Genomic DNA, 24,130 nt, shown 5'->3' with positions numbered 1-24,130 from the left:
TGTTCAGAGATTAAGAGCTAATTAACAATGCTTTATGTCCATCTGCCATCTGAATTTCCATCACTAAAACAACCTGAAAATAATGCATCTTTGACTGATATTTAACTCATAAACAGTTACTATTACCAGTTGTTTTGAATATCATAATAAAAGAAGCCTTTAAACTCCTTGTTACTGAGAGGCTATATGTACTGTATGAATGACAACTGTAAAAGTGTTTGGCTTCAGATTTGGCTCAAATTCTGACACTGAAGTACATTTTAAACTCACTCATTTTTAAGTCTCCCATTGAACTGAGTGTAGCCATTTCTGCATTGAGCAGAGAAAGTACTGCAGTACACAGGAACAGAGAAGCTACTTAAAATCTACCAACCTTAATGGAAAATGTTGTGACCATTACAAATCTTGTATTTGTATCTGGAGCAGATACTGTTCTTCAATACCAGCAATGTTTGCTTAGTGTGTCTATGTAGCATTAAAACAGTTAGCTACCCATTGTGTGGCACTGCAGTACTAATGATGACTTTTATTCCTTCTTTTTAATCAGGACAAAGCTTGGGTTATGGTTTTGTGAACTACGTTGACACCAAGGATGCTGAAAAAGCTATCAACACTCTGAATGGATTGAGACTTCAAACTAAAACAATAAAAGTATGTAGTGTTAATATGATTTAAAGAAACAGAATTGTTTTGAATTCCTGATTTGTTTTATTTTTCAAGTGTAACAAAAATTCTGCTAATGTCAGTAGAATAGACTAGGACTTCATGAAGCAAATGTTAGTCCTTTCTAGTCTACTTAGATTTGGAGAGTTAGATTACAGTTCCTTTTTCTTGACATTCTGGATGTACGTTTGACTTTTTTTAACTGTCAAATTATGTTGCATGCTTTAGGCAAAGAAATGCGATTTTGCATATTATCTGAACACTATGTGCTTCCTCCTTACCTTCTCAGAGATGGTATAAATTCCTTATTAATATTTCCTTTTTAAAGGTTGCTGGTTGTCTTGTTTCTCTGACAAATCCTTAACATTAAATGTTGAAATAACTATGTTATTCACCATTCAGTTATCTATGAATTAGTGGATTTCTAGGGCCCTAATCTCTAGGTCTCTAATGTTTGATATTCCTGTCTTTTTCGATTGTGTTGTAACTCTTACTACCCTTGTTTATTAAATTCAGTTTCTCTAATTTCTAGAAACAGAAATTTTGAGAGTTGTTTTTCTTATCTACTGTTCTAATCCATTAATAGAAGAGTGAGGATACTCACTCATTTTATGATCCCTAAAAGGGGATGCCACTTCTCGTTTTCTTGAAATAAAATACGTTGAAAAGGTGAATTTGCAAATGCTGGCTTAAGCTTTTTTGTAAGGGTAGTGATATAAAAACCTATTACCTGTTACCTTTTTTTAAAAGAACATCCTATGGAACGCTTTATGGAATACTTCATTGAATAATTTGTAAAGTATCTTAAACTTTCAGATCCATACCTCCAAAGCAAGTCATAGCAGTCTTAGTCTTGTACCTGGTAACAGTTGTGTTGCCTTCTGATTTCACCTGAATATTAAAACATCAGAGTGAGTGTACATTAATGTTGAAGGCACTTATAGGTGTGTTGGATACCTGAACCCTGCTCTGCTAGACAGTATGCCTCCTCATACTGTGTGGTGCCCTCTGTGGCATAATTTATGGTTCTTTGCAATGTAAACATGGTTACATCGTGTATGTAGTGAAGTTTGGGCTTCATTTAATTGTGCAACTTCAGTGTGAAAATGAGTTGTATCTTATAAAAGGTAAAGTGTTTTCTGTGGATTTTTCTCTTTTGGAAGATAATGCTGCTGACAGGCTCTTTGTTCTGTTTGAGACAGTAAAAATATATATTTCTGTGCAAGGAGTGATTTTTCTGGTTACCTGCTTGTTTGTCCATGGCTCCTTTTTTCATTTGAGTTGTCCTGGAAAGATAAGTTCTTCCCAGATGTGGAGAACTCAGAGAAGCAAGAAGGTTATGAGTCACTGACTTACACAGAGTGATAAGAAAATTCAGTGCATGTTTTTGTTGGATTGGCTTTTGCTCGGGAGAGGAGAAATACTCAGTGGCTTCTCCTCACTGTGTTCTTAGGAAAACTCTTGGAAAAAAAAAGAAGTGAATTTATTGTGAGATTATATAAATAGGAATATCTTTCAAGGGAGGAATAAAATGTGGAGTAAAAGACTCCTGCATTAACAAGAAGGTGTACTCAGGTTCTTGGTCTGAAAAAGAGCAAACAAATGGCCTGTCTTTAAACTGGCTTAGAGCTGTGCAAGGTGGTGAATAGGAGGCAGCTTTTTACCTGCACTGTTAGGGGTAGCAGAAAGACACAGGAAAATATCTGGCTTTTCTTCATGAATGCTCGGCTGCTTTAATGCTGGGCACAGTCCTTTGTGGGTTGTAGCTGCCAAGGGGACACTGAAGATGACAGTGTCATCATGTGGTGCTCGTTCCTCCCTTTTAAGGTGAACTAGAGCTGAGGAGCTTCCACTGTTCTATCCCTAGGGTGAGAGGGCCTGAAGTGGCAGAGCCCCTGCATGCAAGTTTTGTTAATCAAGAATGCCAGTGAGATGCATAAACATGTATGCAAATATGTGTTTGAAAGCAGAAAAAAATAGTCTGTCCAGCTAGAGGCCTGGGAGTAGACCTTTTATTTTAAGATAGCATTGATTATCTAGCTGTGTTTTACCTAGCCTAGTGCTGCTTAGAAGTCAGATTTAATAGGGTTTTCCTCCTCTGAAGCTCTTTGGATTATTGAGGTGTTTACATGGGTAATTATTACCTGTCAAGGGAATAGAGATTTAAGAAATAATTTATCTAAAGTATTAAATCTGTAGGTTTTCTTCCCACTACTTTGTAAATTTGCATATATTTAAAATAAAAACAGGCTTAACATGTAACATTCTGCCAACCTTGGTGCTGGAATGAAGTTTGACAAATTCTTTGGCTACAAGTACAAGATGTTCTATTTTGCCATCATCACCTAACTGACTGCCCTCCTGTAGAAAACTGTGTAATGAGAAGAGCTAGTTAGGACTTGAGTAGAAGAGTGAGTACTAAAATATCAGCTTTATGAATGCCCAAAGAAGTGCAGTACAGCATGGGAAGACTTTTGAAGTGAGGGATGTGCTGCAACTTCATTAGTGTCCTTTGAGTCAGTGTGTCCTTAAAAACTTGGCAGAATGTAATGCAGTTTCACTTGGTGCCCTGAAACATTACTTAGATTTATGAGAAGATTCATTTTAAAGGAATTATGCTCCAATTTAGCTGGTCAACAGCTCCACTTTTAAATTTTACCAATGGTACTGCTCTTGAAAATGCTTTTTACACTTAATGGAAAATAACAAAATACTAAAAAGAAACATGATGGTTTGATTTCTGAGTTTAGTGCAGCATGTAAGAGATCGAGATTGTTCCTGTCTTTGCCACTGATACTTGTGGAGAAAAAATTTGGTAGTATCACTTTGTAGTAATTTTTTCATTAAGTAATGTCCCTGGGTAGCAATGAAATACAATGAATTGTGTAAAAAGTCTATTAAAATGCCAGAGGCAAGTGAGCTGTGAAGGTGAGAGAAACCCTCCTTACCTTGTTATTTCTCACCCCCATTTCCCCCAGCATTAAAGAACATTGTTCTAGTGAGGGGCAAAAGGGAATTCTATCTGGAGGTTTAATTAAAGCCAGTGATTTTTACTGATGTAAAGATTGAGAGAGAGGCTATCTTGCCAGAACATGTAGTGGTCTTGACAGGGTAACTACATACTCAGGACTGTATTCTTAAGGTAAAATTTTAACTACTCTAGCAGATCTGAGGCAGAAGGACAATTTGTCTTGAAACAAAGGTAAAGGTAGGGGTTTTTTCTTAAATTTCTGTAGGAGTTTTGTAAATTGTAGTTATGCAGGTTTTTAGCTGTGTTAACAGTTAAAGCTTTAACAGCATTTTCATTTTAATACTGCACATACACACACACATGCCTTTTCACCCCCAGGTAAAATTTGTTCTTCGCTGAAATTCAAATCTCCTCTGACTTTGAATGTTACTTAACCAGCTTAAACTGGCTGCTTGTTTTTCCCATAGCTGAATAATACTGAGAGGAGGATTCACTTCTAAAAGCATATTGTTGTCACTTCCTGTAAACCACATTATGGCCACACGGTTGTTCACTTGTATACAGCATGTCAGACCAAACCATAAAATGTGCTAATCTCACCTTCACCAGTGACATAGTCTGTTTTCTGTTTGAGCCCCAAGGGCCATGTTGCTACTGATTGGAGTTTCTTACAAGAGTCCATCCTTGCTTTCTCTGAGGAGGAGAATCCTTGGACCAGGGCAGATCATCGTAAGGCTGCTGAGCAGGTTTGCAGACATAAAGCCTCAGTAGGTGCAGTAAAGTCCTTTCTGAGCTGCATTGGGTGTTTCTAACACAGAAATGGGCATATTCGAAGGGGCCAGCAGTACTGTATGGAGCTGAAGGGAGACTGCAAGCTTTGCTCAAAAGCCAAGCTTTAGGCAAGCAAAAAAATGCCAACAAAACTAGTGAAAAACTGCTTGTTACTGCTGAGTAGTAGTGCATCTTTTGTACTCTGCTTTTCCCATGCTATGCTAAGTCCTCTAATTAGGCAAAATCCTTTAGGTAGGCTATGGCTTTCCTAGGTATGGAGGTTTTTTACATTCTCTTTGGAAGAATGCTTTAAATTTTGTAAAATATGCTTTTGCTTACCTTTGAAATTATGGAAGTCTTGAGATAAACAGGTCTCTGTTAAGCTAGCAGCTTCCAAGTTAGTGTTTTGTTTTGCTTGGTTTTTTGTTGTTGTTTGTGTTTTGGGGTTTGGTGTTTTGGTTTTTTTTTTGACATATTAAATATTGGCTCTGGGTGTCTTTTATCTATGCAGTAATAGTTTTTCCTGAAAGGCTGTGAGATACTTCAGTGAAGTGATAACTGTGGCAATAGATGTTTTGTGTGCCTTTCTAGGAGATGTGGCCATGGAATAGTGCAAGAGAGACCCAGGAGATGAGCTTGCCGCAGTTTCTGTCAATAGTAGCAGCTCCCTCGACAAAACACAGAGAAACTGAAGTTTATTTATTTCCTTCAGAAGAAGGGAAAATGTGTGAACAAATCTATCTCAACTCCGAAAGCATGAGGATAATTGGGGTCTGTTGTTCAGAGACTTTGTTCTGTTGTATTGTGTAGAGGGCTTAATATTCTGCTGCATACCCTTATTCTCTATGAAATCTGACTACTTTTTGCATTCTAAGTGTCTGAAATTCTTGGTGCCCTCACTGTTTGGGCATGAGTGGGAAAAGGGGGTGTTACCAGATCCGAACCATGAATGTAAAGTGTGGAGAAAGGTCTTTTGACAGTAAAAGTATGTGAGAAGTAGGAAAATGAAAATGTTTGGAGATCGGATCTCCTTTTGTTTCGTATCTTTTGTTTGTACTTAAATTCTAAGTTAAATGCTTATTTTTAACAAGACTGCAGATTTTAAAGTATTTTTTTGTATTGATCCCTTTAAAGGCAGAACAGCAGAACTGCTATTCTGTGATTGTAGTGCATAATTCCCCATCTCATGTTTTAGTGTAGGAGCTGAACTTGAGCAGCTAGCTCATTTTCCTAGCTTTGTTGTGGTGATAGAGCTTTCAGCTTGCTGCATGCTGGAAAGTGGGGTCAGTGCAGGCATGCTGCAGGCAAGTAGCACAAGAGGTTGTGGTGGTTGTTTCCTGACTATGAGAGTTAAATAAAGAAACATGGTCAAAGAGGAATGAAAGTAAAAAGTCTTTCTGAGCTCCAGTACTCATTGTTGTCTCAGCAGACTATTCTCTGTCCAGTAACTAATCTGAAATTTGGTGGAAGGCTCTATACTGTCTGCTAACATGCTTAGAGTGAAGGTTCTGAATATGTAAAATTAGAAGACTTTGCTGTAAACAGCTACTAAAAGCTGCAAAGGACTATCTGTAAGGAGACTTCACTTTATTTCAGTGGAAGTTACCTACAGAGTGCTCATTCCTTAATTTTGTAAAATAAATACCTGTGTTATTTTTTCCTCTTACTCAAAAATTGGTGTTGGGTTTATATTTGTGAGTCTTAAATAGTTATGATATAGTTAGCGTACAGCTCTTTGGCAAAACCATGCTATTCAGGTAAAAATTGTTCCAAGAAAGAGCTTTATAAAATACAGGTACTTCTGTGTTGTCTAGTCATGTTCACGTGAACTACTATGCCCATCAGTAATCACTTTGAACGTATTCTAAGCCTGCTACTACTTCATGGCCAAATCTGATTCTGATAGTCTGGTTTTATAGAGGAGCAGCCTGTCAGGTTAGTCCATTCATGCCCTCAGCTGTTCCCTCTGGGAACAGAGCAGGTGTGGATCCCATGGCCGACCTCAGATTGGTGACACTGGCACGGGTTGTAGTTGTCAGAGCTGGAGCACTTTTGAGATGTGGACTAAAACAGTGAAACCTCTTCTGATAATGCTGAAAGGCTGTGACTTTGGTGTCCCTTTTTTGAATGCATTGCCTGTTGCACAACAGGCTGTGAAAGCACCAGCTTTATCAGATACGGTTATATTGATTATCTTAATCTACATACATAAGTGAAGCTGTGTTGAGCAGTATCCATTGGTAGTTCTACAGAGTTGAGTGTAAGTCACCTTTGCAGAGGGAAGTCTGAGTGGAGCTATCTTTTCATTCCAGGGGATACAGGAAGTAAACTTGATGAATATACAGCAATGTACTCTCTTGTTTCAGATGATGCATTACTGGCTACTGACAGCTCAGACCTCATCTTTGAGGTGTGCTGCAGCATCTTCTTACTAGAAATTGAATTAAGAAGAGGTCTTGAGTCATGGTGTCTCATGCAAATTTAAGTGCACGGTGCCTGGCACAAAGGCCTCTGAGAACATTGCTGTAACAAAAATACGTCCTTGTTTTTATTATATTTGCCAAGAGGGCTTACATATTCCTAATGTTTTCCTCTTCTCAGTATAAATCTGTCTGCTTTGCAGACAGGTTTAACTCATTTTCATCTGCACACACTGGATGGTAATTTTTTACTGGATTTTTTTTTTTCCACTGAAGCATGCATTTTAAAAGAACTGGATACTATCCTGAAGGGCAAGCAGTGTTCTAAGCTGAAAGATTACACTGGTAGTTAATGAATGTAAACATTGACTGAAATCCTGATTTTAATATTTAAAGATTTCAAATTTAAAAACTTTTGAGAATATGTTAAGTAGAGGTGCTTAGGAGAAAGTGATAGTAAATTCTGAAGTTCTTTGAGAGAATACAAATACTACTTCTATTTGCGCTTTATACTAATAATAAGCTATAAGAAAAAAGAGCTTCAAGCATGGTACTGTAGGAAGTAGCAGATAGTAAGAAACCAAAAAATTCATTTGTAGGGATTGTGTCTCTTATTTTTAGCAACTTCTTTGCTTAAGCTGCCAACTCTCACAGCTATCACTTGAAAATTGTAAATTGGTTCATCGTGATGTTAAATGAAATATTAAAGCAGTGGTGAAAATGCTTGAATTTGGTGGTGTAATGTTTGCATTTCTAGAAACAAGTGTCTTTCCTAGTAACCGCAGTGGAAAATTTCAGTAAAACTGTTTTTTAAATTGATATCTCCAGAGTAGTGCTGTTCAGTGTTGTACAGTGTGTGTCATCATTAAATATTTAAAACCTTAGGCTTTCAGTCGGTTTCTTGACTTGCTTTCTGTTCAGTGGTTTTGACATTGCATAACTGTAATTGTTCACTTGTTGAAGTAGCTGTGGAATTAAAATCTTAGCACAGCTGTTAATTCAGTCTGTATGTAAATTGTTTGAAGAGACTAAATCTAGAACTATCAGCAAGTAATTACGGAATGATCAAACTGACAGGATACAGGTAGGGAGATGAATCTAGGGAGTCTCTGCTTTAAATTTGTATCACAACAGAAATCACTGGACTTCAACATCAACAGAGAAAAGAAACTGTATATCCCATACTCCGGCAATGTTCTCCTGCATAGGAATTAATTCCCTTACACAGTAATATTTTATGGTGTCATCGTTTTTCTTTAGTGGTACTGACTTACAAGAATCAAAGATGGCTAGTAATATTTTGCCAAAAAAAAATCAAATTAAATTACACTGGGTTTCTGAAGTTAATATTTTTTTGATTTCTTGCCTGGCCAGAACTTCTGATCCTTAGCAAGATGGCTAGATATAATGTTTGGATATTGGTGATGAACCGCTGATTTTGGTTTAATGTGTGTTATTCCTGTGACTAATTGCCCAGATTCAAGCATATGTCAGTTAGGATACATGAGTAGTCACTGGGGTACTTTCCATGAAGTAACCTGTGATAGGTGTTATGTCTTAGGTGTAAAAAATATCTTACTGCACTGGGGAACCCAGAGCTGGAGGCAGTCCCATGCAAGTGTCTCACCATTGCTGAGTAGACAGGAAGAATGACCTCCCTTGACCTGCTGGTGATGCTTTTGCTGATTTAGCCTAGGTGGCTGTTGGCCATCTGTGTCACAAGGGTACATTCTGCTGGCTTATGATCAGCTTGATGCCTACAAGAACTCCAGGGTTCTCTGACAACCTGCTTTTCAGCCAGTCGGCTCCCAGCACGTAGTGGTACATGGGATTATTCTCTCCAGGGGGAGGACTGATTTTCTTGAATTTCTTTGAGTATCCTGCTTACCCAGTTCTCCAGTCTGTTGAAGTCCCTCAGGATGTCTGGTCTGTCAGTCACTCATCCAAGTTTTGTAACATCTGTAAAAGTTTGAGCGTGCACTGCCCCATCATATAGTGAGGATGTCCTGTTTGAAAACAGGACTTATACTCTATAACCTCTGTTGTGAGTACTTGCAAGAGTGCATGTGGAAAGGAGCTTTGTAACAGATACTTACTTAAGTTCAAAGCTATTGTAAAGTCCACAATACCTACAGCAAACCATGGGGGTTTTAGTTTCTCAGTAGTGAAATATTGATTAGCAGTTGCGGAGCTGTTTTGTTAAATTTAAAGAAAAGTTACTGTTGTTCTTCCTTCCTTAGCTGACGGTTACAGGAATTTGAAATTTTCTCCAGAGGACCAGACAAAATGCGTATAGGAAGAAAAACATCTGACAGCTTAAAAAGGATTGGATAGGACACTGTTCAGGGTATCTCAATTCCAAAGATAATTTAAAACGATAAAACAGTTCATTGTGTTCAGTTATAAATGGACTTTGTTGCTGTCCCTGCCTACTGTGTGGAGTTAAATTCTGAGGTGTTGGTGGAAGGGTTCCTTTTGAAAACAAACATTGACTTAGCTATTCAGAACTCCTTGGTTTTGCTAATACATGAATTTAGTGTGTCTAGGCCTGTCCCCAAGGCAGTCTGACTCCGTTCTTTGGCCTTTAGTCTCCTGAAAATTATCCTGCCAAGTTCTAAGGCATGGAACTTTGTTTCTTAAAGAAACTGAGAGCCAAATGGGCAAGTTGGGCAAGTTTGTTCATTCTTTAGCTGTTACTTCTCTACCTGGTAGAAATGGGTGGCCGTCACTGTCCTTGTTGCTACTTTGACTGAATGCAGGCGACCTTTAGTCTTGTGCTGTAACTTTGAACATAGGTCTTCAGCTCTTGTGTGGCTGTCATGTAGAAAGAACAAGGCAGTGTGGCTCACGAGGCTGGACAGCTATAAGTGAGCCAACACTTATAGCTGTGTTGGACAGCTATAAGTTTTTTAGGTCAGCCCTGTTCAGCCAGCACAAAGCCTCTGGGTAGAACTTGAAGGATCACAGCAGTGTTCAGGATAGTGCTTGTTTAATCTCCAGGGTGCTCTCTTTTGTTTTGCTGCTACAGGAGTCTTAGGAGTCTGCTGATCTGCGTGAAAGTGAGACAGGAAGGATTTGAAAAGAAATATCAAAGAGTTAGGCAAAAGACAGATTTACAGAATCAAGTTTCAGCTGCCCAGTGTTGGGTAATAGTGCAGGCTAATTGCAGGGGAGGGAAGGAAAGGACATAAATCTGACTACTCCTTCTTTATTTTTATGATTTGCACGGTGAGAACTCCAGTTAAAAGTATTTTGTCATGTTCAAGAAGCACAGATGTTCTGTTTTAATCATTCCTGTAGTAAGCATAAGACCACTTGTACAGACTTCAGTGTAAGGTAATGAACATGCTGGTTTTGTAACGTGTCTAAAGGTTGAAGGATATACATGATCATCTTAAAATATTTCTGACTGACACTTGGAGACACCAAGTGAAAAACTTTTTATCCAAAAGGATCTGAGAATCTCACTGTTAATTGACATTTAGTTGTAAGACCTCTGTGTTGCTAAAATTGGCAAGCTGCTGCTGAACAGTCAAAATAGAGGTTGGATTCCTGCTTCTGCCATTCATTCTGAGGCCTGTGAAAGTGATATAGCAGAGTTTATCTTGCCCTCATGAATGATTGTGTCATTTGACAGGATGCTCAACACATGTACGTGTACTTGAAAAACATTTGGAAACCTTTAAGTGCTTCAGGCTGCCTTTTTGTGCTTTTGGCCCAGATATCACTCTGAAATCTTCATTTCTTGTATGTTTTAGTGCTTTTTAATGAGAATTAAAAAGACATTCTTGGAACTTCTTAAATTTGTCTTTTTAATCTTACAGTAAGCTAATGGAGAACATTTTCTTCACCAAGGCTTGCTGGAGTGTGTACCTAGCTTTTTCTCATTTATTTGAAAGTAGTTCTCCAATTACAGAGAGTCCATGCAGTCAGCTTCTTCTGTGTGGTCTGTGTTGCATTCCATCTGTATTTTCAGAAGCCAGCTCCAGAAAAATAAAAAACAAATCTAAAGGCCCAGTGACCCACGTTCAGAACAAATTACTAATCTATTTCATCTGGTTTAAAAGTGTTGGTTTTCTAGGGTTTTTTTGTGTTTTTTTTCCCCTAAGGTTTCCTATGCGCGACCAAGTTCGGCTTCTATCAGAGATGCAAATTTGTATGTTAGTGGACTTCCAAAAACAATGACCCAGAAAGAACTGGAACAGATCTTTTCCCAGTATGGACGCATTATTACTTCTCGTATTCTAGTTGACCAAGTCACTGGTAAGTAGGCAGTTTTGCATGGCCTCTCCTTTTTGGACTGGCAGTTTAAGAAATATTTCATCTTTCAGTACGGTGGTCTTGTCTCTATAATGTAGACCAGAAAATGCATTTTTCTTCTGGAATTGTTCATAAATATGCATGGGCAAAAATAGACTGTGGAGTGTACTGAGCCAGCTTGAGTCATTTCCACCCTGAAGGTGCAGGTTTGAAGACTGTTTGATGACTTGTACTAAATTTACAGCTGCTATAATCTTCCTCGCCAAGCTGCTGCATGAAAATAGTCTCTCAGAGCCTTACAAAATGCTATTAAACTTTATTTTTCTAAAAAAGAAAACTTTATGCAAAAATGCACAGCTGGTTCTCTGAGGCTAGGATTACAGAAGACCCACTCTTGTAATTGCTGTTAAGATTGTTTTCAAGGTTGACTCATTAACTTGGGGCATATGCATGAACTTTGAGCTCCTCAGGAGCGGGTAAGTTCTGTGATTAGCTAGGTTTGACTTTTTTTATAGTTGTACCTTTTCAAAGTCAGATGTCCTTGTGCATGAGAAACAGCTTTCAGCTGTAGGAGGTCATGAGCTTTGCAAACTGTCTTACTTTGAAAGGATTGTACTGACCTGCAGAGGAACTTGTATGTAGTCCTTTGCAGTTAAAAGAAATCTCAATATTGACACGTTATACAGTGTTTTAATAGTGTGAATTGCTGAGAGTGTAGAGAGGCATGGAAAGGAAAGCTAAAGGCCAAATACTGAAGCATAGAAGTAGCAAATTTGTGGGTCAGATTTCCAGTCTTTGCAATAAATAATCATTTACAGTATGTTCCTGTATATTCTTGCATAGAAGTAGATGGGGTCTGACAAATGGGCCATGAAGTAAATGTAATTAAACTTCTAATGTGCTGGATAATTCTAAGTATTAATAAATCCTGATATTTGCATGGTAGTTTTCTAGCATAGAGACTGTTGTTCAGGTTTAAACTTTCTTCCTTCCTTCTTAGTAATTTGGGAGAGGTTGGCTCAAAATGATATGAATAATAAGGTTGTGACACAAACTGACAGATAAAAAATGTGAAGTTGAAACTGTGACATTTGCCTCTTTGAAGCTTTTTTTATACCCACATATTGTCACTTTGATGGTTTAAATCATCACTGTTTATGAACCAAAACATAAAGGGCCTCTAAATGGCACTAGGAATATTACAACAAAGCATTCAAGTAATGTTGGCTGTTAGTAGCTTTAATGTTAATTGATTGAAGTGTTGACACCTTGGTGTTTATGTCTAAGACAATATAAATTTTTGATGTGCAATGTTCCTAAGACCTTCCTTCACTTTGCTAATCCCCTTGCATGTTGTGTTTGACTTCTCTATACCAAGAAAAGTTTCCTTCAAAAATAACACTTTAATGGTGTGTGGTGATACACTGAAAATGAATCTTATTCTTAAAGGTAACCATGGACTGTTAAGACATACCCATAATTCCTGTTACTGCAGTCTAGAACATGCATGTCATCATCTTCTCAGCATATTTGCTCCAAAAGGACCTTCAAGGGGTACTGCAGTAGGGCATATGCCATTTTTTGCTGCTGGAGAGCAGATAACTAAGCTATTTATGGAATTTCTGTGAATGTAGATACTGCAGAGTAGTGTAAACTGACCGGAGGTTACAGTGCAACTGGTTCTGAGTTCATCTCCATCCTCACCAAAATTGCTTTGTTTCAGAGTTCCTCTTTGACTCACAAGGTTTAAGTTCTTTCTCCTGTTTTCCCTCAACCCTCCAAGCTTTTTGCACAAATGAGTCTTACATCAGTTAAATTAAAAATTAAAATTACAGTAGAAAATTCTTATTCTGAGGCAAAACTCGGTTCTCTTATGCTCAAAATTTGTCATGTCTTCACAGTGATTGACCATTAACATAGCAATTGGCCTTGAAAATAAAATGTTAACAACTAATATTCTGGAGTCTCTGAATTAATTATTATATGCTTCCTTCACGTTGTGCAGGGGTATCGAGGGGCGTGGGGTTTATCCGGTTTGACAAGCGAATTGAAGCAGAAGAAGCTATCAAGGGCTTGAATGGCCAGAAACCTCCAGGTGCCACAGAGCCCATCACTGTAAAGTTTGCTAACAATCCAAGCCAAAAAACCAGTCAGGCCGTTCTTTCCCAGCTGTACCATTCTCCAAACAGAAGGTATCCAGCACCCCTAGCTCAGCAGGCTCAACGTTTTAGGTAAGTCAGATGACGTGTACAGCTGTGCTGAAACCTGCATGTTCCCACAGACGTGTTTGTTTGCCTCCACTGTGGCGCTTTACCACTTCTCCAACTTCTGCTCTGCTCCTACAGTACAGCTCTGCAAAACATGGATGCCATCCTACTGATAGCATTTCTGTCTTAATAAACCTCCTTAGCTAAACTAAAGTGTCATCTTTTTCTTCTACTCAGTCACTAAAAACTTTTTCGAAGACGACTGTTCATTTCCTAGATTATTCTTGAGTAATGCACACGTTGATTCAGTTAACAATTGACCTAGGCAATTTAGTTTTCTTCTTAGCCATACAGCATGCCACAGCCAGCCTTCTCTTCCCCACCCTCTGTTTTCATTCCCCATTCAGGCTTTGTTTTTTCCCTTGTCGGTTGTCTAAGCCCTCCATGCTACACTTTATCTTATTGCAAATTTTCATAATGAAGATTAGTCAAATTTTTTGCATGTGTTTTTTGGGGATATATGTTCCCATCACGTTGAAACTACAGCCATACAGTTCCCTGTGATATTTAGTGTGTTGAAAAGGACAGATGGTGAGAACAAAGCGAAACAAATACTGTATTATCTACATTCATGAGTACCTTGAGTTTTGTTTCAGTGATTTTGATTGTTTCTTCCCTCCCTCTGCTCCTAAAGGATGTGACTGGAATGTGTTAAACAGTAATACATTTCAGCAGTTTCTATTTTATTTTTTTCAAGAAGTAAAATCAGCTGGCAGTTTTCTTCAAAGAGAATGTACCAAATTTTAAGAGCTATGCATTGGCTACCCTCACTTATAGGCTGAATATTCAGAGTTCATGGACTGCACTTCATGCTGACTGGGGTAGCTACAGTATTTAACTGATACTCCAGGTAGATCTATCACTATTAGTAAAAATTCTTCAACTTTCAGAGTTTTTTCTTTGGATAACACCTATTTCTTTGCACTTAAGTAATTTCCATAGACTACCCCTGTCCTTCAGCTTTAGGCTTTTAACCTTAAATTTTGATTGGTGAAGGTTTATTTTTGTCTAAAAGTCAGTGTTATTTTTATGAATATCGCTGGCAAGTTGATTTTTTTTCTGAGATATTCAGTGTAAAGTAATGCTTTAAACCACCTTTAGAGATACTATGATAGCTCCACGTTACAAGTATAATGGTAACAAAAAGCACTGAATAAGTACCAAGTCTGTAGTAAATAGGAGAGAGAAAATAAAATCTTTTATCAGTGTTGATGGAAGGAAAGGGTTTAACTGACTGATCAAAAGGTAAGCTGAAGTTGCAGACAAAATGAATTTGGGTTTTTTTGTGAAAGCCTTAAGACTTATCCTTCACTAAAAGACAGTCTTTTCAAATTTTTATTTTTTTTAACTGTAAAGGTAAATCATCTTTTCTTGGTTTTTTGGTCTTTGCTTTGCATTGTTGCAGCATTCCAGATGTGGTGCTGACTAAATAGTTGAGATGGCACCAATGCTTCAGGTCTTTCATTAGTTACATGTGAAAGAAATCTTAATTCTTGACATTTGTTGACGTTTCAGACAGGATTAACTGATGTAGTTGCCCCATCTCTGTTAACAGTTGACAGAGGCCTGAAAACAATCAGCATAAACTTGAATAGTAAAAGCAACAGGATCAATACAGTGCCTCTTTTTTTCTTACTAAGAGAAAACTTGATCTAGACTTTCAAAGGCTGCTCTATGTAATTGTTCTATAGGATGTGTAAATCAAAGCATCTTTAAAAGTTTCCAGTGGAAAGTCCCTGAGAATTTCTTCAAAATATTTTCAAATCTTCAAAGTAACTGATAGAAAATCGTACAAGTGATTCCATTACTGAATGAAGTCCTCAGCTGACTGCTGTATAGCAAGGACCTGAAAGTGATGGTGTTTATAGAACTCCTCACCTTCCTCTCCCCCTCCCAGGATGTCAATGACAGTAGACCTCTGTCATTGACACTGAGTGTACTGATGGTACTCATGTATTGTTTAATTTCCTCTTTTCTACTCTTTTAGAGCTTACTTTCTTGACAGTGTATTACACAAACCTGGCTTACTGCAGAATCCTAATGCTCTGTAGTTTGAGAAAACTAAGTCAACTGTACTTTTTTTTTTTTAACCTAAGCTCATATTTTGTGGAGTCCTGAAGAAAATCTGTGATAAGACTTTCTCTTCCCATGTCTGGGATTTGCCAGGAAGAAACAAGAGCTTCTTCAGGGTAGACATTTTCCTAAAGAAACATTTTGAGGGACTCCATGAATAAGACTAATAGGAGTGGTAGGCACTGCGTGTCCCAGGTGTTGACCAGGTAATTTCAAAGGGTTTAGAGCTGCAGTGTCATACTACAGTTTAGCAGCTTGGGGGAAGGAGAGGAAGGAAATACATGGAGAAAGCTTACAATCTAACATACATATGTGTGTGTGTGTATATTCAAAAAACACTGGGACCCTTTTAGCCCCGTTATCATTGTTGAAGACAGGCAAAGAAATCTCTACCTGTTCTGTGTCCCTGTTAGTGAGGTGAACATCCTCATCCTTTAATGGTCTGGTGTCATTTTTGGACTGCTCTTTGTGACTGACATATCTAGAAAAGCACTTTTTGTTGCCCCCCAGATTTCTGGCCAGCGTCAACTCCAGTTAAGCTTTGTCTACACAAATTCACTTCCTTCAGTGGCCAGCAGCATCTCTGTATTCCTCCTGAATATTATCACCTTGCTTCCACTGTCCATATGCTTGCTTTTTTGGCCTTAGCTCCAAAAGCCCTAGCTAGCCTTCTGCCTCACCTGCTTGACTTTTTGGAATTATCAAAAGGAGTAAGAAAATGAAAAATCCTTTTTGCAGTTCACGTTATGATGTTTGCTACTGCTTCAAAATACTGCATTTGTCTTGGTAGTTATATGTGCAAACTGTCAGAAGCCTCAATAAAACTCTTCATCTAAACCAAGTTAGTAAGGCGGAAAACTTAACTAGTGTGCTCACTGACTGTAACTTAATGCTAATGCTATTTGTTTTAGGCTAAACTTGTGGTAGTGGTATACTTAATGAAATGAACTTATGGTTGTGGTTACTACCCAAGAACTATTTTGTATTCATTAACTGTACCAGGTGCAGTAAGGTGGGACAGCTCTTTCAGTGGTGATACATTAACATTGCATGAGGTTCTGTAGGGTGTAATGGATGTGACCGTAATATACCAAGTTTCCTTAGTCTTAAAGGATAGAAAAGTCTCCAGACTTAACATGTTGCTAAATGTTTTGTAGGTTGGACAACCTGCTCAACATAGCTTATGGAGTAAAGAGGTAAAAAAAGAACTATTTGGTTTATAATAACCATATTCAAAATTATTTTGAAGTATTTTGCAAACTCTTTTCAGTAAGACTTACGTTGGATTTTTGCATGTTGAGCCTTCAGCTGAGATTGTTCATTTTGTTGCATTGTGCATGAAATAGATAAAGGTTTTGTAGCAGTTCCATGGAATTCCTGTTTCAAATTACTAACCCTCACCACGTTTATAGCATGCTTTCCATTTGATTTTCTATATTACATCATCTCACACATACCTAGCACTGTTCTCCCTACTTGTGTATAATTTTTTACATGATATTTGTCCAGTTGGGGGGTAGAAAATGTTTCTGATGTTTCCTTATTAGCCTGAGCAACATGTTCAGCCTGTGAAAAGCTCTGTATCATTTTATTTTTTATTTTGACATTTCTTTGCTGGGATTTTTTGTGAACAGCCACCTTATGATTCTGTTTTGCTTTCCCTCATTCGTCAGTAGGTTTCCTCCAATGACCATTGATGGAATGACCAGTTTGGCTGGAATTAATATCCCTGGGCATGCAGGAACTGGGTGGTGCATTTTTGTGTACAACTTGGCCCCTGATGCTGATGAGAGTATCCTCTGGCAGATGTTTGGACCCTTCGGAGCAGTAACCAACGTGAAGGTCATCCGTGACTTTAACACCAACAAGTGCAAAGGTTTTGGATTTGTGACTATGACAAACTACGATGAGGCAGCTATGGCAATAGCCAGCCTGAATGGATACCGCCTTGGTGACAGAGTATTGCAGGTCTCCTTCAAAACAAACAAAACGCACAAAGCCTAATAAGTTATTCTCAGTGCATTAATACATGAAAACTATACAACAAAGGCAATTTACAAGAAGCTTTATGCACTAGTAAATGCCTTTGTTGTATGTCAGTGTGGAAATGGGGATAAAATGACTACTTAGCATCCTAAGAATATAAGAGATTTTTTATTGCTAATATTTGAATTAGAACTTCTTAAATATCTTTTGTGTTTGAATATTGACAAGAGGTACAGGGTTTTTACCTGTTACAATACATATTCTATTGCCTTCTTTGAAGAAGGTGGACCTTTTAAAATGTTTCAGCTAAGGGAAGAAGTTTTTTTCTTTATACATGACTGCCTTGAACCTATGAGTAAATACTGAGGCTTTGTGTAGTAATTTTTTTTTTTTTTAATTTTTTTATTTGCTTTGTTTAATTTACATTGTAATGCATTGTTATTTTGGTTTGTTGCTCAAGAAAAGTATCTGAAGTTTACATTTTATTTATAAAATTGTAAGCAGTATTTATTTTATAATTATCGTTTGGGTTGGGGAATGGGAACACATTATAAAAGCTTATTGTAAGAATACTGGAGAACTTTTCGTAAAGCAGTACCTTGCCAAAGAGATAAGAACCTCTTTGATGTGGGTTTAGAAAAAAAGCATCTATTTTTGTAAAAAAAAAAAAAAAATTTGGAGAAACTTTTTACTGGTCCTGGAACAAATATTTTGACTTGAATACTTTGAGAAATCTCTTCATATGACACCTAGTGAGCTTTTAAAACTTACCAGGAAATTTGCAGTTGTTGGGAAAAATTTAGAAAGATTTATGATGTAGAAATACTTTTGAGACCTTTGTATTAAGAAGTAAAGTCAATGGGATGCACTGTTGATTTCATTTTTTGTAATCATCAGTGGAGTCATTGATCATCCTGGTTATTAAGTGATAGGAGGCTCACATTAATTTGTGATTTTGAAACAAGTGAAAATTTAAAAAAAGAATATAAGAGCAAGCAGAAAACTTAAAATACTGAGAGATGGGGGAAAAAAAAAATCTGTTCTTCCTAAAGAATTCCCTTCAGATAGAGCTCACGGTGTTTAGTGATGTACTTGCTATTGTTTGAAGAATTGTTTTGTCTTAAAAGACATTGAGCATGGTTTGCACAGTAGCAAATCAGCAGAAGTGGCCTGAGTTGGGTACGTTAGGAGATGTTTTGAAGGTTAAGTTCAAGGCTAACACCTGAGCTTTGTGTAATGTAAATAAGACCTTAAGTTATAAACCTTTCAGCCAATTTTGATTTTGGTTTATTTTTTAAGTTACATGCCAAGTGATGTTCAATTTTGAATGTTTTCGTATGAGTTTTTTCTTTGTAAATGGCATTAACATTGTTACTTGAGGTCTGCTTTTTTTTTTTTTTTTGTCCTGAGGACTTGAATTTACAGTGCATCAAATCTGTTGCTCTTTTTGTCTGTAGATAGTCTAGCTTCAGCTGTTTATGGTGATGCAACATTTTTGTTTATAAATATGTTTGTGGTAAAAAAAAAACAAATATAAACATATGTTTTGAACAAATTTCCTTACATTTTTCATATGAAAACCATAAATACCTGTATGCTATTGAAGTTTAACTTTGTATGATGCTTAAATCACTATTTGGGGAAATAGAAAAAAAAGTCTTTACCATGTATTGAAGAAATTTAAGGAAAACAAATACAGAATATTTTCTGATTAGCATCTAGCTTATAATTAAATTTTTCAAAAAAAGCTGAGGGTTTGATGCCTTCACCAGGATGCACTGACAACTATGTAGTTACGTCCTGCTTTTGTATAAACTGAGATGCTCATACGCTTCCCCTTAGAAAAAGCGATGTTCTATGCATAACATAGTTGTACACTATATTTGCAGTTGGTTTTGGTTCTTATTCATTTAAATTGTAGTTATAAAATTTTCAGTATAGTACAGTACATATACTGTGAAGCGCGTGCTAAAGTGAATAAGCGAGTTTTCATGCTGACCCACTCAATGCTATTCAAAAGTCAATTGGCTTCCTGAGCACTTCCTCATTCTTAGGTGCATTTAGATTGTTAAAGCTACTCCTCTGCATTAAAAGTTGTATATAGTATATAAATCACAAACTTTCCAGTGTGGGAGAAACAGTAGCTACATGCTTCTTTCCTATACTACTGTAGCAACTAACGGCATTGATGAGAAGGCATGTAAATTGGGCTTCACTTTACAGTGTTTATCAGATCACTTAGTAAAATATAAGGCTGGTATTTATTTGAAGTTGTATAGTATGACTTAATTCACATTTGTTGGAATAGAGAATATATTCTGTTGAGTATTTAAAAGGTTGTACATGTTTTCTTTTGTGTTTGGATTCTTTGTACTTTTTCATGTTCAGTACATCAATAAACAAAGTTGAAGGGAAAACAGTGTCATGAGCAGGTCTTTTACCATATTGTCCACTGCTTTAAGGAATAAGCAGTCTGAGTGAAAGACTTTTTTGCAAAGCTCTTGAGCTACTTGTAAATTAACTTAGAATTCTAGTTACCAACAAGGTTCAATAGGTATGGGGCTCTGGATGTGGTAAGGCAATCACAATGATTAGGACAAAGGTCCTTCTCCAGCAGAGATGTTGCCAAGTCAAGAAAGGACTACGCCTCCCATCAAGTCCAGTTGCATGAGGAAGAAAAGAAAGATTGTAATGATACGTGATTCCCTTTTAAGGGGAACAAAGATTCCAATATGCTGGAAGGACCCTCACCTCAGGGAAGTCTGTCTTCCTGGGGCCTGGGATTAGAATGTCGCCAAGAAACTTCCTAGCCTGGTTCAGACTTCTACCTGTTGCTAGTCCTCCATGTGAGTGGTGACAAAGTGACAACACATAGTCCAAAAGCCATCAAAAGATTTCAAGGCCTTGATATAGTTGGTAAGGGAATGAGGGATGCAGGTTATTTTTTTCCTCTTATTTTTCCGGGTGCAGGTAGTGACATTGAAAGAATCAAGCTGACCTAGTCTATTAATACATGAGTCTGGCTGGTATCACTGCCAAATTTTTGCTTTCTTTGATAATGGGATGGCCCACATAGCACAGGGCATGATGAGTTCAGGTGGGATTTGCCTCAAAAGGAGAAGAGGACTAGTGGGACTTACTGATAAGGCTTTAAACTGGATATGGTGGGGAAGGGGAATGTTGTTTAATGGTGATAAGGTGGGGAATGATGTGCCATCCCAATCACATCAGCTAGTTTCCAGAGTCAGCAAGAGGTACCCAAAACCTGGAGGCAGTGTTACCCTCTATATCAACGACCAGTGCTTAGAGCTCTGCCTGGGGATGGATGAGGAGCTAAGTGAGAGCCTATGGGTCAGGATTAGAGGCAGGACGGGGACAGGTGGACATTACAGTGGGAATCTACTACAGTACCTCTGTAGATTGACCAAGGAAGACTGAGCAGACAAGGCCCTTTTACAGACAGATAGGAGTGGCCTTGCATTCACAAACCCTGGTCCTCATAGGGGATGTCAGTTACTCCAGTATCTGTTGAGGGACAACACAGCAGGCCATAAACCTCTTGGATTAGGAGCTTCCTCTAATTCATTGATGATAGCTTCCTTCTACAAGTGATGGAGGAGCCAACAAGGAGAGGTGCTACATTGGATCTTGTTCTCACCAACAGAGAGGGCCTGGTGAGGAATGTGAAGTGCAAGGGCAGCCTGGGCTGCAGTGACCATGAAATGGGGGAATTTGGGATCCTTGAGGCAGAGAGAAGAGCACAGAGCAAGCTCACTGCCCTGGACTTCTGGAGAGCAGACTTTGGTGTCTTCTTGGTAGAGTACCAGGGGGATAGAACTCTGGAAGGAAGAGGCCCAAGAGAGCTGCATGAAATTCAAGGTTTGTCTCCTACCTATGAAGAAATTTGGCAAGAATGGCAGAGGGCCTGCATGTATGAACAAGGAGCTCCTGGACAAACTCAAAACACAGCTTACAGAGGGTGGAAGCAGGGACAGGTAACCTGGGAGAAATACAGAGAGATGGTCGGAACAGCCAGGGAGCTGTTTCACCTTGATGAGTGGTGATTCATGGCTGGTAGATCATATTTAGATCAGCCACCACTGTTGGCTCCACCAAACATGGTTGCCCCAGCTCTAGAAATTTGCCCTGCTTCCCTCAATCACCTGCTCCACTGCACATGTGCCTATAGCAGGGCTGTTTTCCTTGGTGAATGACAGTTAATGACATTAGGGTTCCAACCCTAACCTTTCTATGACTTTATTAAGTACAGAGAGAGAGTATTTTCTCTTTATTTTGATGTCTGTTTGTTGTTTAATTGCTGTATTAGTTGGATATTGAGTTAACTATAGCTTGCTGGTTTTTTCCCTTCCCAGCACTTGAGTTGACTAGCTTTTAAAGGTTTACTTCAACTATCTCTTGTCTTTTTAAAGTACATATATGCCTTAATTCATATGCTTTGCTCAGTTGAATGAGAGTGAACTTCCACCAGTGAAAACACAAATACAAAAGTGGCTTATGTAATATAGCTTTTATTTTTAGCTGTTTTCTTTCACCTTCTCTTTTATGTCTTTACTGTGAGATTTTTCATACAGAATCTTGTAGCACGTGTTGTTGAGTATCCCACTACAGTGTGATGGAACTGCGTTTACTTGGATGATGGGCTCGAAGAACAGCACACATAGATAATAGCACCTGTGGTGGTTTGGAAAAAAAGTTTTCAAAAAGCTAATTTCAAAAGGTTTTCTACAATTTGTTCTAATGTGAGAGAGAAGAGGTTTTCAGACAGGCACACTTCAGTATGTGGGAAAGGGAATTATATTACAATTTATTACTTACACAATAAATACTATTTTTCATATATTATATATATATACACATATATATAACAATTTTAACTATCTCTTCTGTGGTGAAACAATATATATACATAGACTGTCTCTCCTTTCCTTCAAAAGAAGTCCAGAAAGAAGAAGAAGTCTTCTTTTCACTTTCAGCCCACAGCTCTTCCAAATTAATTTCTGCGGCACTTAGAAGTGCTTCTTATCTTTAAGGCAGCAGTTTTGATTTGTTGTAGCTAGAATTATTCTTTTTTCTGAGAGGTGTGGGGGGTCTGCCCCCGCTTCTTGCTTCTCAGCCACCTCGTCCGAGGGTATTACTGTGGGATTTGGGGGGACACCCGTGTCACCACGTCTGCAGCCTGAAGTGCAAGGGGTTAAAGTTTAAAGTCTTTATCCCCTGCTCTTGCTCTGTGAAGGTTCCGAGGGACGAGCTCTCGGGAGACTTCTTTGGGTATTTCCACCCCTCCTCCCTGGGGTCAAAGAGTTCTAAGGGCTTTTAGTTTAGTCCTTACCCTAGAACTGGTTCCAACCGACTCTCTCTTATTCCCTCAGACGTCCTGTGTCTCTTGGTCTGGTCCGTGCCTTATTTGCTTTTGCCGCTGCTTTCCTCTCCCCCTGCACTGCGAGGAGGGAAAGATGCAACCCAAGGGGTCTTCCTGATCTTTCAGGGTCCCCCTCGGTCATCAGCCACGGGGGGGACTTCACTCAGTCGCTGTGCTGCTGAGGGCAAAGGCCCCCTGGCCCCACCCCACACGTGGCGTTTCAGGGCATGGCTGCTGCTCCTTCCAGCTACGCAGTTAAAATTAACCTCCTCCGATTCTGTGAGTGTGTGATTTCCGCAAGGACGCGCAAAGTTTTTAATTGGTCCAGTATCAAAAACACCACCTCTGGGGCAGACTATCACCAACCCCAGGGGGAAAGGTTTTTTTCAAACCACCACAGCACCTCAAGGGGTCAGTCATAGCCAGTGTTGATAAACTGTCTCTTTACTTGCAGAAACAGTGTGTTCTAATGGCTTTTTAAATGGTTATGTTCTTTGGTGGCTGGACTAATGAGAGGATGCAAGACACTGTGCTTGGCAGTAAATGAGGAGCTATATTTGGAATTCATATTCCAACAGGGACATCTGTGTGTTCAGCTTGCACACTTTCACAGAAGTAGCTTTTAGTTCTCAGCTTATGCCAATTTGAGTATAGCATAACTAGCCACAGTTGAATTATTTTGTTATATGGAAATGAGGACAAAATATGTTTATGTAAATGTCTTCAGTTTAAAATTATAGCTGTTTTAGCTGTAGAGAAGCTGGCAGTCAAGGAGCAGCACTAAAATGTATCATTTATAAATGCATTGCCCAGAGGAAATGTCAGTGCTGAAAAATACAGATTTGATTATGTGTAGCTGACCACAAGTAAGGAAACCTGATGCAAATTTATACAAAGATAGTACTTTTCTTACTATAGTAAAGTTTTATGATAAAACCAAAGAAGAAGATGTGAAGGTACCTTATGCAGTTTGATGGAGGACTAGTTCCTTTTGTATGTAAATAGTAGGAGTTCCAGGAGTGTCTGTAGATATCTGTGAGGGACTAGTAGTGGTAGATAAGCTTGGAAGCAGGATCATGACAGAGGATGAGCTGTAACTGGGGGACATGAGTGTTTGCTCGGACACTTGTGCAAGGGCTTTGTTACTGCCAAACATGCTTGAGGGTTGTGGGGACTCTTCTGCAAAAGATGTGTGCAACAAGATTGGTCATGACAGGTGACCTTCCCACCTGCATCGAGGAGAACTTTCCTTTGGCAAGAGAGTATTTTCCCATCATGAATGAAAAAGTTGCATTTTTTAAGTGGCTGGCTGTCCACTGTTTTTTTATGTGGTGTGTGT

General features: G+C 38.4%; 1 protein-coding gene across 7 annotated transcripts in view; it reads left to right on the top strand.

The window, feature by feature from the left end:
* ELAVL2 (ELAV like RNA binding protein 2) overlaps positions 1-19,830 on the top strand; it is a 109,942-nt gene extending 90,112 nt beyond the window's left edge. For 5 of the 7 annotated variants that reach the window (XM_018086094.1, XM_018086092.1, XM_018086096.1 and 2 more), the window contains 5 exons: positions 548-651; positions 10,935-11,088; positions 13,091-13,316; positions 16,583-16,621; positions 17,099-19,830. In XM_018086094.1, coding sequence (XP_017941583.1) covers positions 548-651; positions 10,935-11,088; positions 13,091-13,316; positions 16,583-16,621; positions 17,099-17,429 — 854 coding nt within the window. In that variant the 3' untranslated portion in view covers positions 17,430-19,830. The remainder of the gene's footprint in view (positions 1-547; positions 652-10,934; positions 11,089-13,090; positions 13,317-16,582; positions 16,622-17,098) is intronic. The other 2 variants (XM_025896450.1, XM_008923261.3) reach the window with 1 other exon arrangement.
* Positions 19,831-24,130: the final 4,300 nt, after the last annotated feature.

Source organism: Manacus vitellinus, unplaced genomic scaffold (assembly GCF_001715985.3).
Source record: "Manacus vitellinus isolate BGI_N305 unplaced genomic scaffold, ASM171598v3 scaffold_9_pilon, whole genome shotgun sequence".
NCBI lineage: Eukaryota > Metazoa > Chordata > Aves > Passeriformes > Pipridae > Manacus > Manacus vitellinus.
The sequence above is the reverse complement of the archived record's forward strand: the minus strand, read 5'-3'. Positions and strand labels throughout refer to the sequence as shown.